We start from the raw sequence: 23,665 nt of genomic DNA, 5'->3' as shown, positions 1-23,665 counted from the left end.
ATTCAAGGCTAGCCGCTCGCGCTTGGTGAGATTTCGCAGTTACTCCGTGCCAAACTGAGGCGAAGTTTTTTCATAGCAGGGTTGCGTTGTACGGACCATTTTCGCATAGCCTCATACCAGCGCACAGCGGACGTACGCCCGACCATTCGGTTTTCGGAAAGCCGCATGACACAGTGTATGCAACAGCCAAGGGTAATGGCGATAAGGTTTAAACGGACGTCGTGCGTGAGTTTGATCCGAGCGCTTCGTTTTACCGTGTTACAATTTTCGAAAATCTTCGGTTGTTAGGCTATCACTGCGTCGTTGTCGGCTGCACAAATAATTTTAATCAGCATAGAACACTCGTAGAAAGTGTGCGATAACACAAGAAGCTGCAGCGCCAGTATGGCTGTTATGTTATTGAGCTTCGCATGCTCCCCAAGGACCATTATTTGTGTTGAACATATATATTCATTGATTAATAAACACTTTCTTAGCTTCGTCAAACACTCGGACAGCCAATCACCAAATCTTACGAAGGCAGCTCAGCGAATGACGATGCAAAAAGATACATTTAGACCAAAGAACGTAGTCTGAGTTATGGCATTAAGCACTGCAAGCGTCACTTTTTGCATTGCTTAATATCACAACTCAGGCTGCGTTTTTTGGTCTAAACATATGTTTCGGCATTGTTATTCGCTGAGCTGCCTCCATAAGATTCGGTTACTGGCTCTCCGAGTATTGTGCGGGAAAGTAGACGCACGGGATTTTTTTAGAGTTTATATACTCCCACGTGCATAAAACAAATTTACATATAAATATAGTTGTTTCAAGATTTTTATTTGAAATGACGCAAAAGTACCGGAGGTTATGAAGTCGGTATACAGTATATAAAATTTACAAAACCAGAAACGTTCTAAAAGTATTTATTTATGATATTACTAAAACTCCTTTCCACGCTTTCTCTTCAACACTAATGTACTCAATTTTAAACTCACACGCTTGCTTTAGTTTGGTAAAGATATCAATTTGAAGAAAATAACCTTGAATCATCTTGATAGACTCCAATTAATCTGGAATCTCATTCTTATGTTCAATGAATTGCCTTTGTAAAAAAAAACAGAAAAAACGTTATATGCAACTGAGTCCATTGGTAATATTTGATGGTTTAATTATTTTTCGTTGTTTAGTTTAAAATATAACATTACTATAATATGTTTCTCTTTCAGACAACAACTTCTACAGCCGCAAGTAGACTTTCTAAGTATTTTCGACGACCGGTATCGCTATTAGACAGCCTGCGAGGAATTATTTCTGACAACCCTTCCTCTGACTGGTTGTTTTTCTCCTGCAGACTCAGGCGGGAGTCAGGAGTCAGAGATAACCAATATCAAGTCCGTGGTGGTATGCTACTGGAACGCGTCGAGCGTGCTGCGCCGTCCACCGAGGGACTACGACCTGAACAAATTGTGCGTGCACTGTTGCACGCATCTCGTCTACCTCGGAGCGTCCATTGACCCTCGCACTCTGGCACCCGTCTTCCAGGAGGACGACAGCGGTGCGTCGGCCGTTCTGATCGTCGAAGAGCAAAGAAATCTGAGCTTTACTGAAGACGCTGGAGGAATCCATTCTTTTCATGTCAGCGAGAACAATAGGCTACCGTCTGTATGTATCTCTTCTATAGTTAGAGAACAGAAGAACGCAAAGTGTTCAAAAGAAAAGAGAGCCGTTTTCTCAGGTCCGCGTAAATAAACTACGCACCACAAAAAATACGGAAACTCTGTGATAATGCGACGCTTGCTGGGGTGATAGAACGCGAACTTGTAAGGACGCGATGTTTCCTGAATCATAAGATGATAGAAAAAAACGGAATTTCTCAATGAGTCAACATCCACATGTGCCTACTTTTTCCAAAGCGATAAATGACACTGCAGGAACCAGTAGCTTTTATTTCAATGAAAAAATGCAAATATTTTGCTGTGAAGGTTTTTTTACTTGTATAAATGTACATGTTTCCACGACGTCATTTTATTCTACTGACTTATCAGGCTGAGGTAGACGTTGATCATAGATAGTTTGGTTTTGCCCTTTACCTTCTAATTCAGCTATGATCACGTTCTCAAACTTTCGCATTTGATCGCCACCTCGGGCGCCATATTTTTACTGAGTTGCAATTTTCTGTGAAGAGTAGTTTATTTAGTTTTCTAGGTTTTTTGAACACAAAGGGACAGCAACAGTCTAACGCATTTTCTGTTTGGTCATTGTTGCCAATTATTCTTCAAGAAACCCAACAAACACACAATGATGCTTCTCATGAAGACCCCAAACGTTAAGGCAGAAAATACACAATATTTTTATAGAATCAAAAAACATCTAATCTCATCTCATAATGCATGTAGCACGACTTCTAAAGCTAGCAATAATAATACAAAAAAGGCACTTGAAGTGAAAACGTGATTCGTTCGGGGTACTAGTGCGGCGTGTTAATTAGCTCCAAGACTATTGGATTTTCTGAAGGTGAGATGTATTCGCCGGGTAAAGTATTTGCGTAGTTTGTCATAATGGGTTTTTTCAGTATCTAGTTGGTGTTAGTTTGAACAGCACCAAATAAACCAAGAACGCCCATGCACTAAAATTCTGACGTCTTCACAGTACGACCATACATTAGCAAATATAACACAAGTGCTGCCACAGCGTTTGGGTAGAGCTCACGTAAAATCAGAGCTTCAGTCAACACTTGACGTCTGACAAACACCACTTAGATGTCAGTATTTAGGCGGTGCTGGGTGTAATCGCACCAAATCGCTGAATCCATCTCGTCGGATTGTGATGAAATCTGAAGAACAATTAGTTGGAAGAGAATCGGTTAATAGTAGCGTAGTTAATGCAGACTTCGAACCCCTCCGGATGGCCTTCCGACATTATACTCAATGGCAGCTTAAACGGATGCGCAACGATTTTCGGATTTCAGCCCAACACATGTGGTGGTGAGATTTTGTCATTTCTAGAGTGAAGAAAAAAATGTCTTTCGTGTGCTGGTGAAGAAGAAAAAAAATAGATTGGACTGTGAAAAAATGTGAATGCATCACTAACATTTTGTTATGCACTCATAATTTAACTGAACGAAAATCTGCATTAATAATATTCAGAAATGCTGTCCAACCGCTTAAAGAAACAACATTTCAAGTTGATAATAAATAATTGAGGAACACAAGAATTCATAACTTACGCAGGCATAGAAGAAATAACACAGTATTATGCATCATGAATATTGAATCAAACAATTTAGTCAAAGAATTCCATCAACCGGATTAAAATACCGGCTGCCGGACAGGAAATCGCCCTTTCTCTGTTTCGCGATGACGCGGTGGAATCGCAATATTCCGTGGTAGAGCGGTTTTTCTTTTTGAGATGATCAAAATAAAAGTTTCATGCTGCAGGTAATTTTAACATAGACCATCGTTGCACTATCTTTTTAACAAAAGCAGGGTAATGAGCTTAATATGTCACCGCTTAGGAATTTGTTCAAAGGGGTCCTCACCAGCCAATTTCTCAATCCCATTGGCTGTGACGTAATATAAATGTGCACTGGAATGGCCACGCCTTGAGTTCCTTAAGCTGGCAGTGACTACATCCGGCCAGTATGTGTACCAAAACAAGTATTCGGCGCATCGGAACACGAGGAGGGGCACGCCCTTTGAAAATTGAGGCAGCCAAGGGAAATGCCGTCAATGGTCAATTTCGTCGGAAACAAAACCACATGGGATCATTTGGTTGGTAAACAAACACACGAGGTGCGCAAAGAGCAGACAAACTTGCACTCCGCATAGGCAGGATAAGTCTGGTGCTATGCGAGACGGCATTGGAGACCGGTGTTCCCAACTTCTCCGCGCTTACGCCCAACACCTTACGGAACGCAGAGATAATTGCCATGTGTCGCCACAGGTCTCAAGTCTGTGCGAGACATGGACGCGCTGAAGACGAGCCACCCGCTGCTGAAACTGGTTTTGTCGCTGCGGCTGAGTGGGTCTCCTGCCGAGCTGAGCAAGATGGTTGACGGAGCCGAAGCAGTCCTTGCGAGAGCTGCACTCGCCAAGAACGTAGCTCGCTGGCTGCCGGAGCACAACTTTGACGGAGTCGAAGTCGACTGGGACAGGCTGCCAGAGGAACTCAAGTCTGTCTATGTGGACCTGGTCAAGGTAAAGTGTCTTGGTAAAACTCGTGCTTCAGTTTTTTGTTTTCTTTGCAACTATTGGCGTTCATTGTCTGTGAAGACTTAAGGCTCTTTTATAGGGAGCTCTGGAGCAACAACATTAAACGTTTTATATCCAAGGGAGTCAGTTTGGTGCTGAGCCGGACAATTTTTTCTATGATCTAGCAAGGTCACATGCCTCGTTTTTTGAGCTGTTGGGGAACGCATCGAGGAACTTTAGGTGAAGGTGCAAGTATAATTTTTATTTTTAGAATGCATTACCCAAATGTTGAGTACAGTAAAAAAATGGATTAAATAGAGAGCATTTAATGCACGCTGAGGCACGAACGCACTTCGTACGCGTGATTTTAAGTACCCCTAATTCTCCTTGAACCCACCCATGGTTAAGCCGGCTTTCTTTTTCGTTAGAAAGGAGGCTTGCTTTTTCAATTTTCTGTTTTTATAAAGAATATTAAGTCATAATTATCGGTAGTTTTGTGTCCCACACCAAACGTCACCCTTCTGGGTGATTTTAACTATCCAAATATTGTGTGGTCGGCGGAAACAGCTTACTCAAGTCCTTTTTCGTCTGACAGTGACAAATTCCTCAATTTATGTTCGGACTACAATTTCTCTCAGCTAGTGTCTCGCCCCACCAGAATTACGCCCTCCTGTGCCTCAGTGCTAGATCTTGTATTGTCAACCTTCGCCGACCTTGTTTCTCCTATTACCTATCTGCCTGGTTTTAGTGATCATTTATTGCTGCATTTCACCTTAAATATAACCACAAGTCATTCCCCGAAAATAGTTAAAACGATTCGTGATTACGGAAAAGCCAATTTTACGGCTATAAATATTGAATTGTGTGAATTTCTGAGTTATTTTGTGGAAAATTTTTTTGAACGGTCTGTAGATGAAAATTGGTGTCTGTTCCGAAACAAAGTGAACTATCTAATAAGCACATATATTCCTGTTCGCACATTATCATCCAAAAGTAATTCCCCTTGGTACAACACCAGACTTAAACGACTTTCAAATAAAAAGAAACGCCTCTTTCGTGTAGCCAAACTTTCAAAACAAGAGAGTCATTTTAACGCCTATCATTACGCCGAGCAGGAATATAAACGTGCAGTATTAGAAGTAAAACGCAATTTTTTTACTAACACGTTGCCCACAATTTTATCTACAAATGTTCGCCACTTTTGGAACTTAATCAAACCTAATGATAACCACGGTGACCTGAAGCTTACAAACACAGATGGGGAACCAGTAGGCCATGATGAGTGTGCATCATTGCTAAACGATATATTTATTCAATCTTTTTCTTGCACCGATGTTTCTGTGTACCCCAACTTTAATTGCCCTGACTTTTTTCCAATGAATCCAATATTAATATCATACGACGGTATAGCTGCAATAATTAATAACCTGAAGCTCTCCTCTTCATCCGGTATTGACAATATTAACTCTAAATTCTTAAAGAACACGAAATCGTATTCATCAGCTATACTATCAATGATCTTTAAGCAATCATTGGAGGAAGGCTGCCTTCCCGAAGACTGGAAAGTTGGAAAGGTGACTCCAATTCATAAAAGTGGCAACCACTCCTCACCGAATAACTTCCGGCCAATTTCTCTAACATCCATTCCTTGTAAGATACTCGAACATATCATATATTCTAACCTCGCATGTTTCCTAGAATCGAATTCTTTTTTTCACCCTACTCAACACGGCTTCCGCAAATCATTTTCCTGCGAAACACAGCTTCTACTTTTCACTAATAAGCTTCATTCTGTCCTTGACCGTGGCTCCCAGATAGACTGCGTTTTCCTTGATTTCTCTAAGGCCTTCGATAAAGTTTCTCACCGGCTACTCCTATTAAAACTTAGCAACCTCAATATTGATCCGAACGTGCTACGCTGGATAGAATCGTTTTTAACCAACCGTTCTCAATTTGTGCATGCCAATGGTACTAACTCTTCACTGACTCCCGTAGGATCTGGAGTTCCCCAGGGTTCTGTTTTAGGACCGCTACTTTTCCTCATCTACATTAATGATCTCTCTGAATGTGTCTCCTCTAATATTAGTTTATTTGCTGACGATTGTGTACTATATAGAGAAATAACAAATAACTCTGACACCTCTGTTCTCCAATCTGATCTTAACTCTGTATCTGACTGGTGCGACAAGTGGTTGATGCAACTCAATCTTAATAAATGTAAATCCATGAGAGTTTCCCGTCATACTAACATATGCTCGAATTACTACATTGACGACACTCCGCTACAGTCTGTGTCCTCTTACAAATACTTAGGTGTTTACATAACTTCTGATCTTTCCTGGGTAACTCACACTAACTACGTAACTAACAACGCCAATCGCATGCTTGGATATCTCAAACGAAATTTTTCACAGTCACCAGTGTCACTAAAACTCCTTTTATATACTACTTTAGTACGTACTAAACTTGAATATGCATGTTCTATCTGGGACCCCGGTCATAATACTATCATTGAAACATTGGAATCGGTTCAAAATCGTGCAGCACGTTTCATACTCTGTAATTACCATCGTACATCCAGTGTTACTTCAATGAAAAATACCCTTGGTTTACCCACACTAATGAACCGTAGACGCATTTTTCGCCTCACTTTATTTCACAAGATTTACCATAATAACCCTTTCATGCGCCATGAACTTCTAACGCCACCTACTTATGTTTCATCCCGCGTAGATCACCAGTACAAAGTCGGTATCCCCAATTACAAAACTAACACTTATTATAACTCCTTCGTTCCTCGTACTAGCTCCGATTGGAATCGCCTTTCCGCTGACATAGCCTCCATAACCAATATTATTGATTTTAAAAATGCCTTGTTTGTTAGTTTTCATTAACCATTTTCTAGTTGTTATTACTGTTATAACATTGTGTAAATATTTTTGAAGTGTCTAAGCAAGCGTGCATTAATTACTGTATCATATTTCATGTATCAACAACTGTACCCTGTCACCTAATCCCCCCCCCCCCACTCCCCTCTGTAATGCCCTTCGGGGCCTTGAGGGTAAATAAATAAATAAATAAATAAATAAATATATCATTTGTTTGCGGCAGATGTCAGGCCCGCACATATGCGACTTGTCACGTGAACAACATTTGATAATACCCTCTAAGAATACAGGGAATGTACGGACCGAGTGCTCGCTCATAAACCGGAAACTCCTGTACTGGAATGTCAGTCGTCGAGAAAGTATGTTTGTCTGTCTGTGAGACCTTGCAAATGTATCTCTTGCAGCTGACTTGTTATTTTATTATTATTATTATTATTGTTGTTGTTTTGAGTATTAATAATACTATGTTATTAATATTATTAATTTTCTTAACTTCACTTTTTTTAGATCTCAGAGAGCACAATAACATTCTAAATGATCAAGGTAGTGCTTTAAATTTATCCTTTTTAAACATGGACGGTTTACGGGTGGCTCGAAGTGAATATTTTATGGTTTCTCAGGATAGATATCTTCCAGCTCTTGATGTAATTCTTTCTGTTTCTGATTCGCCGTTCCTCAGTCCCTCTAGCGGTCTTTCCCCACACACATCGGATAAGTATTCACCGGGGGACTATCCTGAAATGTATCACAACCTGTCGGGTGTTAACTGGGCTTTTATCTCGTTGTCGTCTGATGTCAACGACTAAGTATATCAACTCAGAAGAGTTCTTCAGAAAGTCATGGACATTTATATGGTTGTAAAAACATATAATAAATCTCGCTTTCCTAACCGATTCTCTCGGGAACTAAAAAAGCTTTAAAAGCGGAAAGAATTTTTGCGCAGGATGTTTAAGAAAAGTGGTAGTTCAAAGTGGAAAGTTGAACTTAAATTTTGCAGAAAACAATGTAAGAGACTTTAGGAACAGAACCGTGATCTTAGAGAATAAGGAAGAGAACCGTGATAGCCAAGCGTTCTGTGCCTTGGTAGAATCAGATCTCGTTAAAAATCCCAAGAAATTCTGAAAGCACGCTAAATAGCGCTTGGGGAAGACTATTGAATCCGAAATCGTCTTGAATCAGCATAGCGACCGTGCGAATGGCATGTCTAAGTTGTTGGCGAATCACGTTGCGCCAGTCTACAAAAATAATAACTGATCCTCAACTGCATTTCCTCACTGGGAAGGGTTTGGTGACCCATTTCGTTCTGTAGTTGTCAATGAGGAATGTATTAAGCTCTGTATTAGGAAAATGAGACCCACATTGTCGGCAGGTCATGACGGGATACCCGTTGCAATTGTTAAGGTTTATCATGAATTATATACGCCAATACTGTGCACACTTTTCGATAACTACTTGACGCCAGGAATATTTCCGGACGATTAGAAAGTGGCAGTGGTGTTTGCGTCCTGAAATTTGGAAATAGTGGGGACGTTCTTAATTACAGACCAATTTATTTTCTATCTCCTTTTTCGAAATTCTTTGAAATAGTCATTCATTCATTTTATTCTTCCAAGTTTCGTGCTATAGTCCTTCCTAATCAGCATGGTTTCATGTCCGGATGATCGACATCTACCAATGTCGTATATTTTATGTCTGCATCATCTGAAATATTTTGTAATAGAGATCAGCTTGACGTTTTTTGTTTTTTTTTTCTTTTTGACCCGAGTAAGGCCGTTGACGTAGTCCACCACAACGTCCTCTTATGCAAGCTTTTTTCTTAAGAAGTTCGTTGTTCGGCATATAATTTGTTAAAGATCTATTTGTCCAATAGGCAAGCGTACGCCCGTGTCAACAATACTACCTCGTCTTTGTACAAGCGAAGCTCTGGAGTGCCTCAGGGATCTGTCTTTGGCCCTCTCTTTTTCAATATATATATTTTTTTTTTTAAATTTGTAAATGATGTTGCCCAGGTTATATCAAATTCTTCGTTCCTGCAGTACGCCGATGACATAAAACTTTACAAAAAATATCGACCTTAGGAGATTGTATCAAGCTTCGGAATGACGCATATTTCTTTGGTCATTATTGTTTATACAATAACCTCCGTTTGAATCATTCTAAAACAATACAAAAACAAATCACACATTGTCGCGAGACCCACGAGATATTTTTTCCATATAATTAGCATGGTGAACTGCTGTCACGTGTAAGTGAACTGAGGGACCTTGGTGTCGTTTTTGATTCAACTCTGAGATCTGACACTCACGTTACCAGAGCGGTTCAGTCGGCCCTACACACGTTAAGTGCCGCGTCTCGCAGAATCAAGGAATTCAAAAGCCCGTCCGCTTTTTCACGCTGTACTCTTTCTTAGTTACACCCCAGCTAGAGTACGCTTTGGCCGTTTGGAAAAACTAACAGTTCATCTCACATGGTTGAAAAAAAAACCGAGACTGCGGGTAAACGACACAACCCTAAAAAAACTCTAGAAATAGAGACTTTTTAGTGTTCTGTCGTTTACCCGCAGTCTCGGGGTTTTTTCAACCATGTGCAATGTACACCAGCTCGTTTGCGCCCTTACATTTTGTTCAGTTCATCTGTCGAGCGAGTACGAAACAAGTTTATTTTTATCTTTAATTATAGTTACATTGAGAAAGGTGATCCTGGTCTAAACGTTATGTGTAACTTACAATTTGTTAACTTGTTGAGCCTGCAGCAGCGTCAGGTAAGGCAGATCTGTTGTTTTTGTTTAGGACCCTGCGTGGCGTGATTAACTCTCCCAGCCTTCTGTCCTAAGTGATGCTTGAAGTTCCACGTGAGCCTACACAGCTTCAATCATCTTTTTATATAGCTCTAAAGTTTAGCCACTTGAACCGGATCTAAAGATCGGCTGCGTGTTATAACCATTACCTGATAGAATTGTTATTTTTAACTCATGCGGGATCAAGTTCGGTAGCGCTGTTCAAAACTTCCTCTAGCATGAAAAGGGCTGATCAGTTGAGAGTTGAAGTCTTGTAGGGGTCGCTATTTGTCCAGCTAGTGGCGCCCTCTTAGTGTAGAAGGGCGTGCGTGTTTTTAGAAGGAGTAAAGGGGAGTTCTTCACGAGCAGCCGTCGGTGTCGGATGTCTTTTACTGAGCTCCGTCTCACAGGGTTTGAGAGGTAGGCTCTGAATCCTACATGGTGTCAGAAGTGGTGGGATATGGCAAGCTCTGATAGCACAACCGATTCCACACCCTGGAGGGGCATCGCTTTACGTCAGCCTGACAGCTTCGACTTTTCGAACGCGGAACTGTGGCCCTCCTGGCTATCGCAGTATGAAGACTACGCCTTTGCATCGGGTCTTTCCTCGGCACCTCAAGATGTTCAGGTACGTCTGCTACTCTACTGCATGGGATCGGAGGCCCGACGCTTGCTGCAGCCCTTTTCGCTGTCCGCCGAGGCGCCATACAACGCCGTTGTACGGTGTTTCACCGAGCACTTCGTCCACCCCGTCAACGAAGTATAGGAATCGTCGCGTTTCCATCGGCGGGTCCAACAAGCGGAGGAAACCGTGGATGCGTTCTACGCGGAGCTGATGCGTCTAGTAAAGCGCTGTAACTATGGCACCCCGGAGGTCGAGGAACGTCTTGTCAGGGATCGTTTTGTCGTCGGTCTTCGGGACTCTCAGCTGTCTGACCGTCTTGGCCGTAACCTAAAGCTCACGCTCAAAGACGCGTGGGTACAAGCGCGCCAAGCCGAAGACGCCGACAAAGAAAAGGCAACCAAGGCAAGCACGGGTCAATCTGAAACTCCAGGAGGTCAAGGTGTCAATCTTGACGCGACCAAGCTCGCAGGTCGTCTCAAGCGGCGCGGCACTAAGCCTAACGCCACCAACGCTGCTCACGACCAGTCGTCTCGCGTCTCTACGGGCAGGCCTGGTTCTTGTTTATTCTGCGGACGTTCACCTCATCCTCGTGAGGACTGTCCCGCACGCAAATCGAAGTGTAACTTTAGCCGTAAGCAAGGCCACTTCGCAGAGGTCTGTCTCTCCCGCATAAAAAAGCAAGCCAAAGTAGGCATTCTACAGCTTTCTGTAGTCGACGCCGAAGAGAAGGCTAAGTACAATGACGTCACCGTGAACAACTATACAGCGTCCTTCAAAGTGGACTCGGGAGCCGAGGCGACGGCTATTCCAGATGATTTCCCTCGGATTCCCAAGCGTTTGTCAAAGGTGGAAAACCCCATTCATGGACCGGGCAACCACCCGCTTAAAGTGCTGGGTTCTTTCTCATCGAAGCTGTGGTGGAACGGCAGATCTTCCAAGCAGCAGGTGTATGTCATCCAGTCTCTCGGTACTCCTTTGCTGGGCTTCTCTGCCATACAGGACCTTCAGGTCACCAAGTTCCTCGATTCTGCAGCCAAGCCTGCCGTCAACCCAGGCTTCACTGAGCTCTTCACAGGTCTGGGTACGCTACCCGACGAGTACACGATCCGGCTAGAATCCAAAGCCACTCCTTTCTCTTTGAGTGTACCTCGTCGTATACCCATTCCCTTACGAGAGGTCGTGAGGACGGAACTGGAGAAGCTCGAGCGACAGGGCGTCATTCGTCGGGTTGAAGGCCCCACCCCATGGTGTGCAGGAATAGTCGTCGTTACAAAGGCTTCTGGTGGTCACCGTCTCTGCGTTGACCTTACGAAGCTCAACAAGGTCGTCCTTCGAGAACGGCACATGCTCCCTACGGTGGACCAAGTTCTTGGACTTCTGGGAGAAGCGACTGTTTACTCCAAGTTGGACGCAAATTCCGGATTTCACCAGGTGAAACTTGCCAAGGAAAGTCAGGAGTACACCACTTTCATTACTTCCTTTGGCCGCTTCTGCTTCTGTCGTCTGCCTTTTGGACTTACGTCGGCACCAGAGTACTTTCAGAAGCAGATGGAGCGCATACTGGAAGGACAGGCCGGGTGCGTCAACATGATTGACGACATTCTAGTCTTTGGACGGACGCGCGAAGAACATGACGCGCGGCTCAACCAGGTACTTTCCCGACTATCGAAGGCTGGCATCACTCTCAACAAAGACAAGTGCGTGTTCGGAGTGTCCGAAGTCAGCTTCCTTGGAGTCGTCGTATCAGCAGAAGGTGTGAAGCCGGATCCTAGCAAGATTCAGGCTGTCCAGGCGATGGAAAGGCCTGAGGATGTTGCAGGGGTCCGAAGGCTACTTGGCATGGTAAACCATGTTGCGCGTTTCGTGCCGCACATCTCCGAAGTCACCGCTCCTCTCCGAGCACTTTTGTCGAAGAGCAACGTATGGGCCTGGGGTCCTGAGCAGGCGGCTGCATTCCTCCTGGTGAAGAACCTCTTGAGTTCAGACTGCTATCTCGCCAAGTACAACCCAGTGTACCCCACAACAGTTTCGGCAGATGCCAGCTCCTTTGGTATCGGTGCCGTACTCCTTCAAGACCAACCTTCGGGAGAAAGGAGGGCGGTGGTTTTCGCATCTAGGGCCATGACGCCGACGGAGATGCGCTATAGCCAAACAGAGAAGGAGGCTCTGGCAACGGTGTGGGCTGTACGACGTTTTGACGAGTTCGTACGTGGTTTGCAGCTCAGTGTGGAGACCGACCATATGCCCCTAGTATCTCTCTTCGGCAAGATGGAGTTAGACATGTTGCCTCCTCCCATCCAACGCCTTCGTTTAAAGCTGATGCAGTACCAATTTCGCATGCTGTATGTGCCGGGAAAACTACTGGCAACAGCGGACACACTCTCCAGAGCTCCCCAGAGAATGGGGTCTGAAGACAAGGGCAAGGACTCCCTTGACACATTTGCAATTGCAGCACTGGAAGACACGTCTGTTGACCTTCCACTCCTCCCCGAGGAAGCCCAAGCTGCGCAACAGTCTGACGGAGAGTGCTGTGCACTCAAACGCTATTGCGAGGTTGGATGGCCGACGAAGCACAAGCTGCCCGTCAATTTGTCCAAGTATTGGTCTGTCCGAGGCGAGCTGTCGCTGTGCAAATGAATTCTCCTCAAGGGCCCGAGGCTCCTCATACCGGCCGACTTAAGACAGGCAATACTGAGGCTCATACATGAAGGTCACCAAGGAGTTGTCAAGTGCAAGGCTCGTGCTCGTGACTCTGTCTGGTGGCCAGGCATCAATGCACAGATCACTTCCCTGGTGAGCGGCTGTGAGCAATGTGGCAAGACAAGAGTGCAGCCGGCAGAACCTTTCATATCGTCCAGCTTTCCTACTCGGCCATGGGACGTCGTCGGTGCCGACCTGTTTCATTAGAAGAAGCAGGACTTCATCGTTATTGTGGACTATCACTCGAGGTACCCGGAAGTCTTGACGTTAAGCAGCACTTCGAGTGGAACTACGATCGCGGCAATGAAGTCAGCCTTCGCTCGGCATGGTATCCCGCGATCTGTAAGAACGGATAACGGCCCGCAGTTTGCATCGGGGGATTTTGCGAAGTTTGCAAAAGATTACGGCTTCCAGCACCAAACAAGTAGCCCCAGATTCCCCCAATCTAACGGTGAAGCGGAGCGAGCTGTCCGCACCATCAAGGAACTTTTAACCAAAGCTGAGGATCCATACTTGGCACTGTTGAGCTACCGAGACACCTCCGGTGTTTCTGAAGACAGCCCCGCACAACTTCTGTTCGGGCGTCGGTTGAGGACACGGCTTCCTAGGACTCAAGATGAAAGTCTTCCGCGGCCACCATCGCCCGCTCGCGTGGCAAGGAGGAATGAGTTGTATAAATGGAAACAAGCTCAGGCCTTCAACCAGCGGCATGCTGCCCGCGAGCTGCCTCCTCTTCGTCCTGGAGAAAGAGTGTGGGTACAGTCGGAACAATGTCCGGCCACGGTGCTCAGCCCAGGACAGCGTCCCCGAAACTATCTGGTGGAAGCTGACCACAGCGGAGCGGTCCTTCAGCGCAACCGCAGGGACTGGTTCCTTTTGCAACCCCAAGGCCGCCGGTTGAACCACCCGCAGCTGACGGTGTGCCGCCAAGCCCAATAGCGGCTCAGCAGAACATTAGTAGTGACCAAAGAGGGCCACCTGTGTCGACAAGTCCCTATCGGATTCGCAGCGGACGAGCCGTGACCCGCCCCAGGCGTTTAGACTTGTAACGGCGGACAGTTTGAAAACGTCGCAGTTGATGGGGTTATTGTGAACAATAAGTGGGTGCGTTTCGCCGCAAGAACTATTTAGCGAAAACGCAGCCTCTAAGAAGGGGAGATGTAGTGGTCACTATTTGTCCAGCTAGTGGCGCCTTCTTAGTGTAGAGGGGCGTGCGTGTTCTTTAGAAGAAGTAAAGGGGAGTTCTTCACGAGCAGCCGTCGGTGTCGGATGTCTTTTACTGAGCTCCGCCTCACAGGGTTTGAGAGGTAGGCTCTGAATCCTACAGTCTTGGTGTTCATCAGTACGATATTCAAGTATCTGCGTTTTGCTATCACACCTGGTGATGTGTCTCTTTCGTGCTTTTGATTTCCCTTGTTGATTTAGGTGCCTTTCGTACTTGCTAATATGTTTGGTCTCAGTCTGGTGAACTACGTCCTAGGCAGCACAGACACGTTGAAAAGACGTTGTCATGTCGGTTGTGATTCAGAGGTGTTAAGTAATCACGCGGAGACAATTTGGATGCGTTATATAAGCTTTCACTGGGCAACAAAAGGAGATTGAATCAAGAAAATATCTACAATGCTAATTACGTTAGGGTTATTAGTGCACAAACGTTTTACTTAACGCGCACGTCGTTGATTGGTTGAGGGAGCAGGCAGTCGGGCAGTCAGCAAAGTGGTCGGGTGGTCAGAGTGTCGGAGGGCAGTCGGTCAGTCGTTCGGGTGGAGCAGTCAGTCACTTGGGTAGCCGGGTGGTCAGCGAGTCGCACGGAGTCCGGGGCTTGAAGGTTCCGTTTGTTGTCTCCGGTTGCTTTCCGCGCAGCTGAGTCGACCTCGTACGGGCCGGCGCCTCGAGAGCTTGGAAGCAGCGCAATCGTATCTCTCGGGGTCTGGGCGTCCCGACGGAGGTCGTTGCTGTGTGCTCGAGTCTCGGCCGATGTTTCGCCTCTCGGAGCCTGGGAACCCCGACGGATGTCGATGGTGCTCGTCCTGGATAATCTGCGATTCGACTTCGACTGTCCCGAGCCCTGCGTGCCGCTCTCTCTCACGAGCCCCTCATCCTCTTTTTTCTTCCCTTCCGTCCTCTTTTTCCTCTTCACTCTCTGTCCGGCAACGACCACGGCAACGTCGAAAGAACCTGATGACGTCAGGAACCACATGTTGAAATAACGTCGAAAGTCTGAACGTCAGGTCCCTTCGACGTAATAATGTCACAAATTAAGGCGACGAGAAGGCGAACAGTGAACTGAAAATAAAGGTTGAATGGGCGAACTTGTGCCAACCAAAAATAGGTAACGAAAGAGCGTCGAGGAAGCAGGAAAACAGACGGCGATTCGGCGGTGAAACAGAGAGCGCGAGCGAGACTAACTGGACAAGGTCGCGGGCAGCTGCTTATCTACCGTGCGTCACTATCTCGAAAGTGCCAGTTCAACCTCGCGCGCTCGGGGCGAGGTTGAACTGGCACTTTCGAGAACAAGAAAGCAGGAGGAAAGTTACGTCTGGTGCGAGAATGAACGCGACGCAAATCCTATGCGGAGGGCAAATTCGTCTGCTTCTTGCGCAGGGGGTAGCGGTGACGTCAAGATGCCGAGCCCTGATTGGCTGATCGCGACCCTATCTGGGTGTCGTCTGCTCCTTTGCAACGTCGTCTGCTCGCAACGTCGTCTGCGTCTGTCTACCAGAGGCCAGATTCACGAAACGAACTTACGCCAAAAACGTGCGCAAGAGAAAACTTAAGAACAAATTCGTATTCACGAAACGAAATTTTCGTAAGTTTTGCGCAGGTTACGACGAAATCCTACGGCAACTCCGAAGCCCTCTTACGCACTTCTTACGATCAAATCAGCATGGCCGACGGCGTCGCGGTCGCGACGACCCACGGACATTTATTTTTTTACCTGCGCTTCTGACGCGTCCCGAATCTGACGCGTCCCGTATACGCCTCGCAAGTGGGCTCATTTTCGTCTTCTGCGCACGAGAAAGAAAGTGGCGGTGACGTCAGAACGCCAAGCCCTGATTGGCTGATCGCGACCCCCTATCTGAGCGTCGTCTGCTCCTTTTCAACGTCGTCTGCTCGCAACGTCGTCTGCATCTTTCTTACCTTTCGTGCGACTTCGCCTTTCAGAGAGGGCAGACGAAATAACTCGAGCGGTACGTTGTTTTTGTCTAAAAACTAGCAGACGCGCATCAAGGAGGGAAGTCAAAGGAGTCACTGGCGAGGTGTCCCGAGGCGCCGAGGTTTGTTTGATAAGAACCGAGAGTGCGTGTTAGTGTCCGCAAGTCCCCCCCCCCCCCCCCCCCCCCCCAAATACTTTTTCCCTCCTTTCGTGTGCGGCGAGACCCCTCATTCTTTAACGGCGTCGGCGGGTTGGCGCAGTTAACGTCGTCTGCTTTACGTCTGCTAGTCAAAGCGATGGCTGCTTTACCTTTCCTGCGTCTGTCGGAGATTCACCGCTTTTTCACCGGCGAGAGTCACCGTTGCCTCGGGAAACAAGGAGATAACAAGAGAAAGAAATTGACCTCTTAATCTAAAACTGAGGTCAGCGATCAAAGTATAATACGGGAAGGGCTTACAAGGGTCGCGCGGGCATATTCCATTCAGCACACCAGCCGATCGTGGGCAGACGATCGCTGAGTCGCGGAGTGCCTGCTAGGCCTAACTGCCGTGCTCGCTTGGTCGCGTTCGGTGGAATCGTGGCCGATGGAGCTTTCCCCGGGTGTTCGTATATCCAGCGTTCTTGTTCGTCGTGGTCTGTTTCAAGTACTTTTTACTTTTTTTTCTTGCTGCTTGAAGTCTTGACGCGTGAGAAGCGCACGTAGAAAAATAAACGTCCGTGGGTCGTCGCGACCGCGACGCTGTCGGCCATGCTGATTTGATCGTAAGAAGTGCGTAAGACAGCTTCGGAGCTGTCGTAGGATTTCGTCGTAACCTGCGCAAAACTTACGAAAATTTCGTTTCGTGAATACGAATTTGTTATTAAGTTATGTCTTACGCACATTTTTGGCGTAAGATCGTTTCGTGAATCTGTCCTCTGCACTTCCGAAAGTCACAGGAAAGGCAAGACCGACGCAGACGACGTTGCGAGCAGACGACGATGCAAAGGAGCAGACGACGCTCAGATAGGGGGTCGCGATCAGCCAATCAGGGCTCGGCGTTCTGACGTCACCGGGACCCCCTGCGCAAGAAGCAGACGAACTTGCCCTCCGCGTAGACGTCCGTGACCAAGCGTTTCTTTATCAACCCTGCGGGTGGCAATATGAAAAGGCTAAGTTCCGGAAAAAAAGGTGGAAGTTACGTCGACATAACGTCCCACTTAGCGACCTTAGAACGTCGAGTGCACGTCTGAGTTGGACGGGAAGGGAAGTGGTAAGTCTATATCAACGTCTTCACAATGTCCCATTTAACGACTATAAACGCCAAGTATACGTCTAACCTGAACGGGATGTCAATTGAGAACGTCATATTAATGAAAACCTAATGTTCCATTTAGTGCCAGAAAATCCCGAGCGCACGTATGTGGTAACGTTTGTCAATGTTGAATGAACGCCCATTTAACGATCATAAAACGTCGAGCATACGTCTGCACTTAACGGGATGTCAGTTGATAATGGTCTCGACCTGAGTTGCCGTGGAAAAATGGAGTCAACCGGATCTGGCTTCGTTGCTAGAAGGTATGTTCGCGAAAGCATGTACATCGGGACGGAATAGACCATTTGCTAAATCCCCCAAGCGACCCGGCCCGCAAACCAGGAATCATGGGAACGGTGTTCCTTCAGCTTACTAGCGATCAGTAATTTCGACTACTTCCATGGTTACACACTTTTGGGTGTAATTGGGAGTCTCCCTAAACAAGCGTCCTATAGTGCCCAAGGACCTGTCATATCACCTTTCAAATTTCTCGTCAGTGAGAGCGTTTTCGATATTGTGCATGCTGTCCACCCTTGAACCTGGCTCAGCTGCAGAAATCTCTTACACTATTATCATTCTCTTACAGCTTCAAAGACGCTTATATTAAGTTTGAAACGCTACAAATGCTATAAAGAGCCCCGCTGACTCCGAGATAGATCCTGGTTTTTGTTGTTGTGAATTCTCGGCTTTTTAAGCAATTCCTGGTAAAACAACTTTCACGAGAGTGATAATGTTGTAAGGGGTTTCTGCAGCTCAGTCAGGTTGAAAGGTGGATTGCATGCATAGTATCAAAATGCTGACATTGAAGAACAATTTTAAGGGATTTCACAGCACCTTCGGGGGGGGGGGGGGGGGGGGGGGGGCTCTTCGAGGCGCTTGTTTAGGGTAATCAAGGTGTTCGCTCAGGCATTGTTGTGACGTCTCGCGCTCAACGTTCAAAAAACTTCCCGGAGAAAACGTAGAACTGACGTCTACTTATGCCAATGACATCAAGGTGTTGATCAGACATTGTTGGGACGTCTCGCGCTCAGCGTTCGAAGAACCTCCCCCCAAGAAAAAGGTAGAAATGTCGAATAATCTCGATGACGTCAAAGTGTTGCTCAGGACATTGTTAGAACGTCTCGTCCTCGACGTTCAAATAACTGCCGAGGAAAACGTAGAACTGATGTCGATTAGTGTCGAAGACGTCAAGGTGTTACTCAGGACATCGTTGTGACGTCTCGTGCTCGACGTTTAAAGAACTTCTCATACAAGACTTCGAGCAGACGTCGATTACTGTTGAAGACGTCGAGGTGAAGCTTATGACGTTGTCACTACGTCGCGTGTTTGACGTTGTTGGAACCTCTCGTGTGGACGTACCAGTGACTTCGATAAAAAGTTTGTTAGGACCTCGACGTCGCCGAACGTCTAGGATTTTATTTCGAAGTCATCTCGACGTCTTGTGCTCCTTGGGGTTGCCCATTTCTGCTCGTATATATGTGTGCTTGTATGTGTGTGTTTTTGGTTGTAGTTTTAAGTGGTGCTCGCACTAAGAGCGATTGGTTGTTTCCGGACACTATAATAAACACTGATTGATTGACTATTTCACTCATTCATTGCTTATTATTATTATTATTATTATTATTATTAATATTGTTATTATTATATGAAATAACCTTTATGTCCAGGCTGTGCGTACGGTTACCAAGAAGATGCGGCTGCAGACTGTCGTGAGCGTGCATCCCAAATGGGGCCCCTCATATGATGTGGAAGCGCTGCACGGGTGAGGTTTAAAAATAAATAAAGTGCATCTCCTAAAGGCCGCCCTTTCCAGTTTGAGCGACCTGCTCATCCTGCATCCCTACTCAAAAGAGGACAGCCCCAAGATGGCCCAGCCGCCAGTGCTCTTCAAGGAAGACTTGGTAAGTTAAAATTAGGACGTTCTTGGTGGTGATACGTATGACACAACGAGCGAGGTTACTTTCGTCAATGTGATTGGTAAGTTACTGCTGCAAGTTTTTCGCAAATTGTAATCAGCTTAAAGTTAAGAGGATCAGGTATTCTTCTGGTGCTTTCTTTGAAATATACGATGGATTTTTTTTAAGCCTGTGAGGTATTGTGTTTTCTAAAGTTCTATAAAGATATTTTTTGCTTCAGTTTGTTTACAACTGTATTAACTTTGAGCAACGTCATTCGCTGAATCGTATGCCAGAGAACAATGTAATATTGAGACACAAATAATCACATCCCGCTCCCCCCCCCCTGCAGCATAAAATTTCATTAAAGTGATTTTTGTTTTCCAACACTTGCGTCTGGATGTGTTATGCTACCAATGTTTCAAAGAAGGAACTGAAAATGTATAAAAGAGTGTGCCCAGTATTGCGATGTTCGTCACCATCATCGCAATAGCGCGCGGGTTTAGCATAAAAACTCGCTCACTCCTTTAGATGTGGAAAAACAGTTGTGTAGGCTACATCTGGCATACGATGCTTCCCGCTTATATCAACTATAGATTCGAGCGAGAAAGCACGAGCAAGGAGGGACAGGAAAACCGCCATAATAGGTTGAAACTCTCAACTCTGTGTTCTTTCAAGAACACGCCTGCTTCCGCTAAAACCTCCACGTTATATGCAGAATTGAATTCTACGAGAAGCCCTGCAGACGCTATCTCGAATCGCGACCTTCCAGGCACGCGATGCCGTCTCAAAGTCACCGAATTTTTTTTTTTGTACGGTGTCTGTTTTTTAGAGCGCAGCTCTTTGGCGCCCGTTTCCGGCTTGAGCGGTGTCGTCGTCGGCGTAACCGTAAGCCCCCCCTCCCCCCCCAAGGGCCTCGGGAGGACCTCGGGAAGACCTCGGGTTACTTCGAAAGGACCTTGGGTGGACCTTAGGTTTCTTCGGCAGGAACTCGCGTTCCTTCGGATGGACCTCGGGTACCTTCGGTGACCTCAAGGAGGAGGGTCATGTGACCCCCCCCCGAGGTCACGTGACCCCTTTCCCCCCGAGGTCACATGAGCCCCCCTCAGTACCCTTCCCGCCTCCTCCTGAAGAGCTGCGCTCTAATTCGGCGTTTCAGGCAGTTGTACACGGCTTTCACTTTTTTCTTGTTGTTTCAGAAGATTTAGCAATTAGCAAAGTTTTCTCAGAGCGTCCTGAAGCCCTCCCTCCTTAAAACGACACTGCCATTAAAGAAAAAGTCTTTACCACGAATCCGCGAGAAAAAAAGAAAAAAAGCAAGTCGCGGAATATTTATGCTGTTAGACGCAATTGAAGTGGCGGTAGCGGCCCACTTTAAGCCCTGCCCACAAACCAGTTGCTCCAACTATTACGACTTGCTTGACTGCCTGGCCGAACACCCTAAAAATCCTGGTGTCTCCCTTTCGCGACATTCGGCGCGTCTCTAATCTTGCCTCTGACAACGCCTGCAAGTTGCGCAAGAAGACGGGCGGCAGCCTTTGGCATCCTCTGTCATTTCACCACGCTCTATTGTCGCCTGCACTCTAAGAAAAAAGGTGGCAAAAGGGGAGGATATTTCGAAGTTCCTCCTTTTGATCAGCTAGTATCTCCTTTTCATCGAGTTTACGTGGTGCGCCTTCTATCGGTCATTGGAGAGGGAGGAAATTCTCTCCATAGAGCTCCATCCTGTCAAAGACTCTCCTCCAGCTGTCGCTCGAGCTCCTTGTTCTGGCTCGGTTGGCGGCCACCTTGTTGCTCTGGATCGTCTCCAGCAGGTGGCTGCTCTCCACGTGGTCCTCCTTGATCCGAGCCAGCTGCTGCTCCGTCCTGTAGAAGGTGGCCGCTTTGCATTCTTCCCTGGGCCTCCCCTGACGAACCGTCGTTCTTGGTGGCCGGTCCACCACGAGCCCGGCCGCCATGTCGTTCGGATGGTGGGGGTAATGTCGGTGTTGTCCTCGAGCCATCTTTGTAGAGAAACAAGGAAGCAGACGACATGGGGGCTTAGTTGAGGGTTGAGCCTGACATTATTTTCGGACTCCTTCGAAAAAGTTTGAAATAACGGATGTGAGGTGGGCACACAATCTTCTACACCCTCTCTTGAAAAGGGAGTAGATCCGTGGAAGTAGAAAACTACCCCCAAAATGCGAGAGAGGCGAAGCCGAGGAGACAAAAAAAAAAAAAAGAGGGTTCCTCTCTCTTTGGTGTCACCGACGTCGCAGGTTATACCGCCGTCTTGGTGGAGACAAGGGGGTTTTTGGAACGGGACTGCCCTTAGTGTTGTTCAGGTCCTGGGCGGAATCGTCATCTTCTTCTTGAAAATATTGTTTAAGGTCAGTGACATGAACGGGTCCGGTTTCTTCACTCGACTCGAAGTGAACTAGTTTGTAAGTGAGTGGTGAGCACTTTTCATGCACGCAAAACAGACCTTCCCACCTGGTTGCGAGGGAGGCTACGAAGCTTCGAGCGGCGTCACTCAGTGGTTGAGTGCGCCGGAGTACGAAATCACCCACCTCGAACTGCAGGTCATGTCGCCGCTGGTTTTACTGTTCCGAGTGCTGCACTCGGGCGACGTCGAGATTTTCTCAGGCCTTTCGAAGGTTGTTGGAGAAGCGCTTTCGCAGGTCGTCTACAAACTTTACTTAGGGACGAAGCCTTCCCCCAGCCTCTGTAGAAAGGAGACTGTTAAAAAGCGGAAATGCGAGCTCCTTGTCGAAATTCAGTTGGGCAGGAGGGAGACGCGTTGACCAATTTGCGGTCGTACGGGTTGCTAAAGCCAGCTCCGGCAGTTTCGCGTCCCAGTCCTTGTGGCGCTCGGTGTAAGCCACTTACATTATCTTAAGGTTTTGATTTATCCTTTCCGTAATATTTGCTTGTGGGTTGTATGGGAAAGTTCTTCTGTATCTAGTTTCCAGCACCGCGCATGCGTCCACGAGCACCTTGCTCGTTAGGTAGGAGACATTGTCGCTTACAAGCAGCGCTGGAAAGCTGACCGTAGCGAATGTTTCAAGCAAGTGTTCCTAGATCTTTTTGCGAATCTAGCTTTCGCAAAGGAAATAACTCAACCCACTTCGTAAAGTAGTCGGTTACCACGAACAAGGAACTGATTGCGGCAGGGGGTACGTGGGAAGGGGCCCATGACGTCACAGTAACAAATCTGCCAAGGGCTCTGGCTCACAATTTGTTGCATGAGACGGTGGGGGCTTACCACCACGTGGTTTTGCCTTCTGGCACCACACCGAGCAGCTACGAGCGTATCAAAACATATCCTGCCTCATGCCTGGCCAGGTAGCAATTTCGGATAACTTTTTATAAGTTTTTCTCCCACTGCTGTGTCCTGCCAAGGCAGAGTCTTGCATGTACCACAACCTATACCTGACACGAGATCAAGCAAGTAACATTGAAAGGAACACGGGGCAGCAGGCAAGGAGACCTACATGGCGCAAGCTACAGTCGACAGCGTCTGGAGAGTGATGTGAGGTGTTCGCAATGCTGCAAATGTCGAAGTCGCTCTTTGTTGGTTAGGATGCCTCTAATTCTTTGCTGTGGTATATGCTCAGGGTGAAAATTACTTATACAACCCAGTGCCAAGTCACGCTTAAACCGCATGTTTCATGAGAAATAAAATATTCTTCGTACAATTTTGTTTTCACCATTATTGCGAACCGAAATTTTGGCAAAGACGGACAACACCATACCTTCGGCACCCACGTGATATACAAGGGGCCACAGGATTTGCCACACCGGACACGTGCTGCACAAACATTGTCACGCCGTCTGCACAACACATGTCATTGCTGTATCCGACGGCTTCCGTTGGAAACAGAAGTATACAAACAGGTGTTTTCCCAAAGGCTACTTAGTAGGAATGCATACAAGGTGAAGTGTAGTAAAGTGCATGCAAGTAAGCTGCGAAACTGGTATAGTGAGCAGCAAGTGACACAACACCGAGGATTTTTGCCTTTGGGCATTTTTCCAGGCATCACACCTAAATAGGAACCGAAACACTGGGCTTAGCGCAACAGAGCCTTCCCCCAGCTCACGGTGTTTAAACCAAGCGCAAGGCGCCGCAAACCTTAATGATAGGGAGCATGGTGACGTCCGGCATTAGCTTCGTTCTGCAC

At 46.6% G+C, this 23,665-nt stretch overlaps 1 protein-coding gene across 1 annotated transcript in view; it reads left to right on the top strand.

Annotated features, from left to right (window-relative positions):
- Window positions 1-23,665, top strand: part of LOC8037532 (chitinase-3-like protein 2) — a 92,896-nt gene that overhangs the window by 31,019 nt on the left and 38,212 nt on the right. The window contains exons 3-7 of the mRNA XM_042293676.1: window positions 1,209-1,243; window positions 1,334-1,537; window positions 3,925-4,178; window positions 19,278-19,372; window positions 19,424-19,511. Coding sequence (XP_042149610.1) covers window positions 1,209-1,243; window positions 1,334-1,537; window positions 3,925-4,178; window positions 19,278-19,372; window positions 19,424-19,511 — 676 coding nt within the window. The remainder of the gene's footprint in view (window positions 1-1,208; window positions 1,244-1,333; window positions 1,538-3,924; window positions 4,179-19,277; window positions 19,373-19,423; window positions 19,512-23,665) is intronic.

Source organism: Ixodes scapularis, unplaced genomic scaffold (genome assembly GCF_016920785.2).
Source record: "Ixodes scapularis isolate PalLabHiFi unplaced genomic scaffold, ASM1692078v2 PGA_scaffold0__279_contigs__length_252992795, whole genome shotgun sequence".
Classification (NCBI taxonomy): Eukaryota; Metazoa; Arthropoda; class Arachnida; order Ixodida; family Ixodidae; genus Ixodes; species Ixodes scapularis.
The sequence above is the reverse complement of the archived record's forward strand: the minus strand, read 5'-3'. Positions and strand labels throughout refer to the sequence as shown.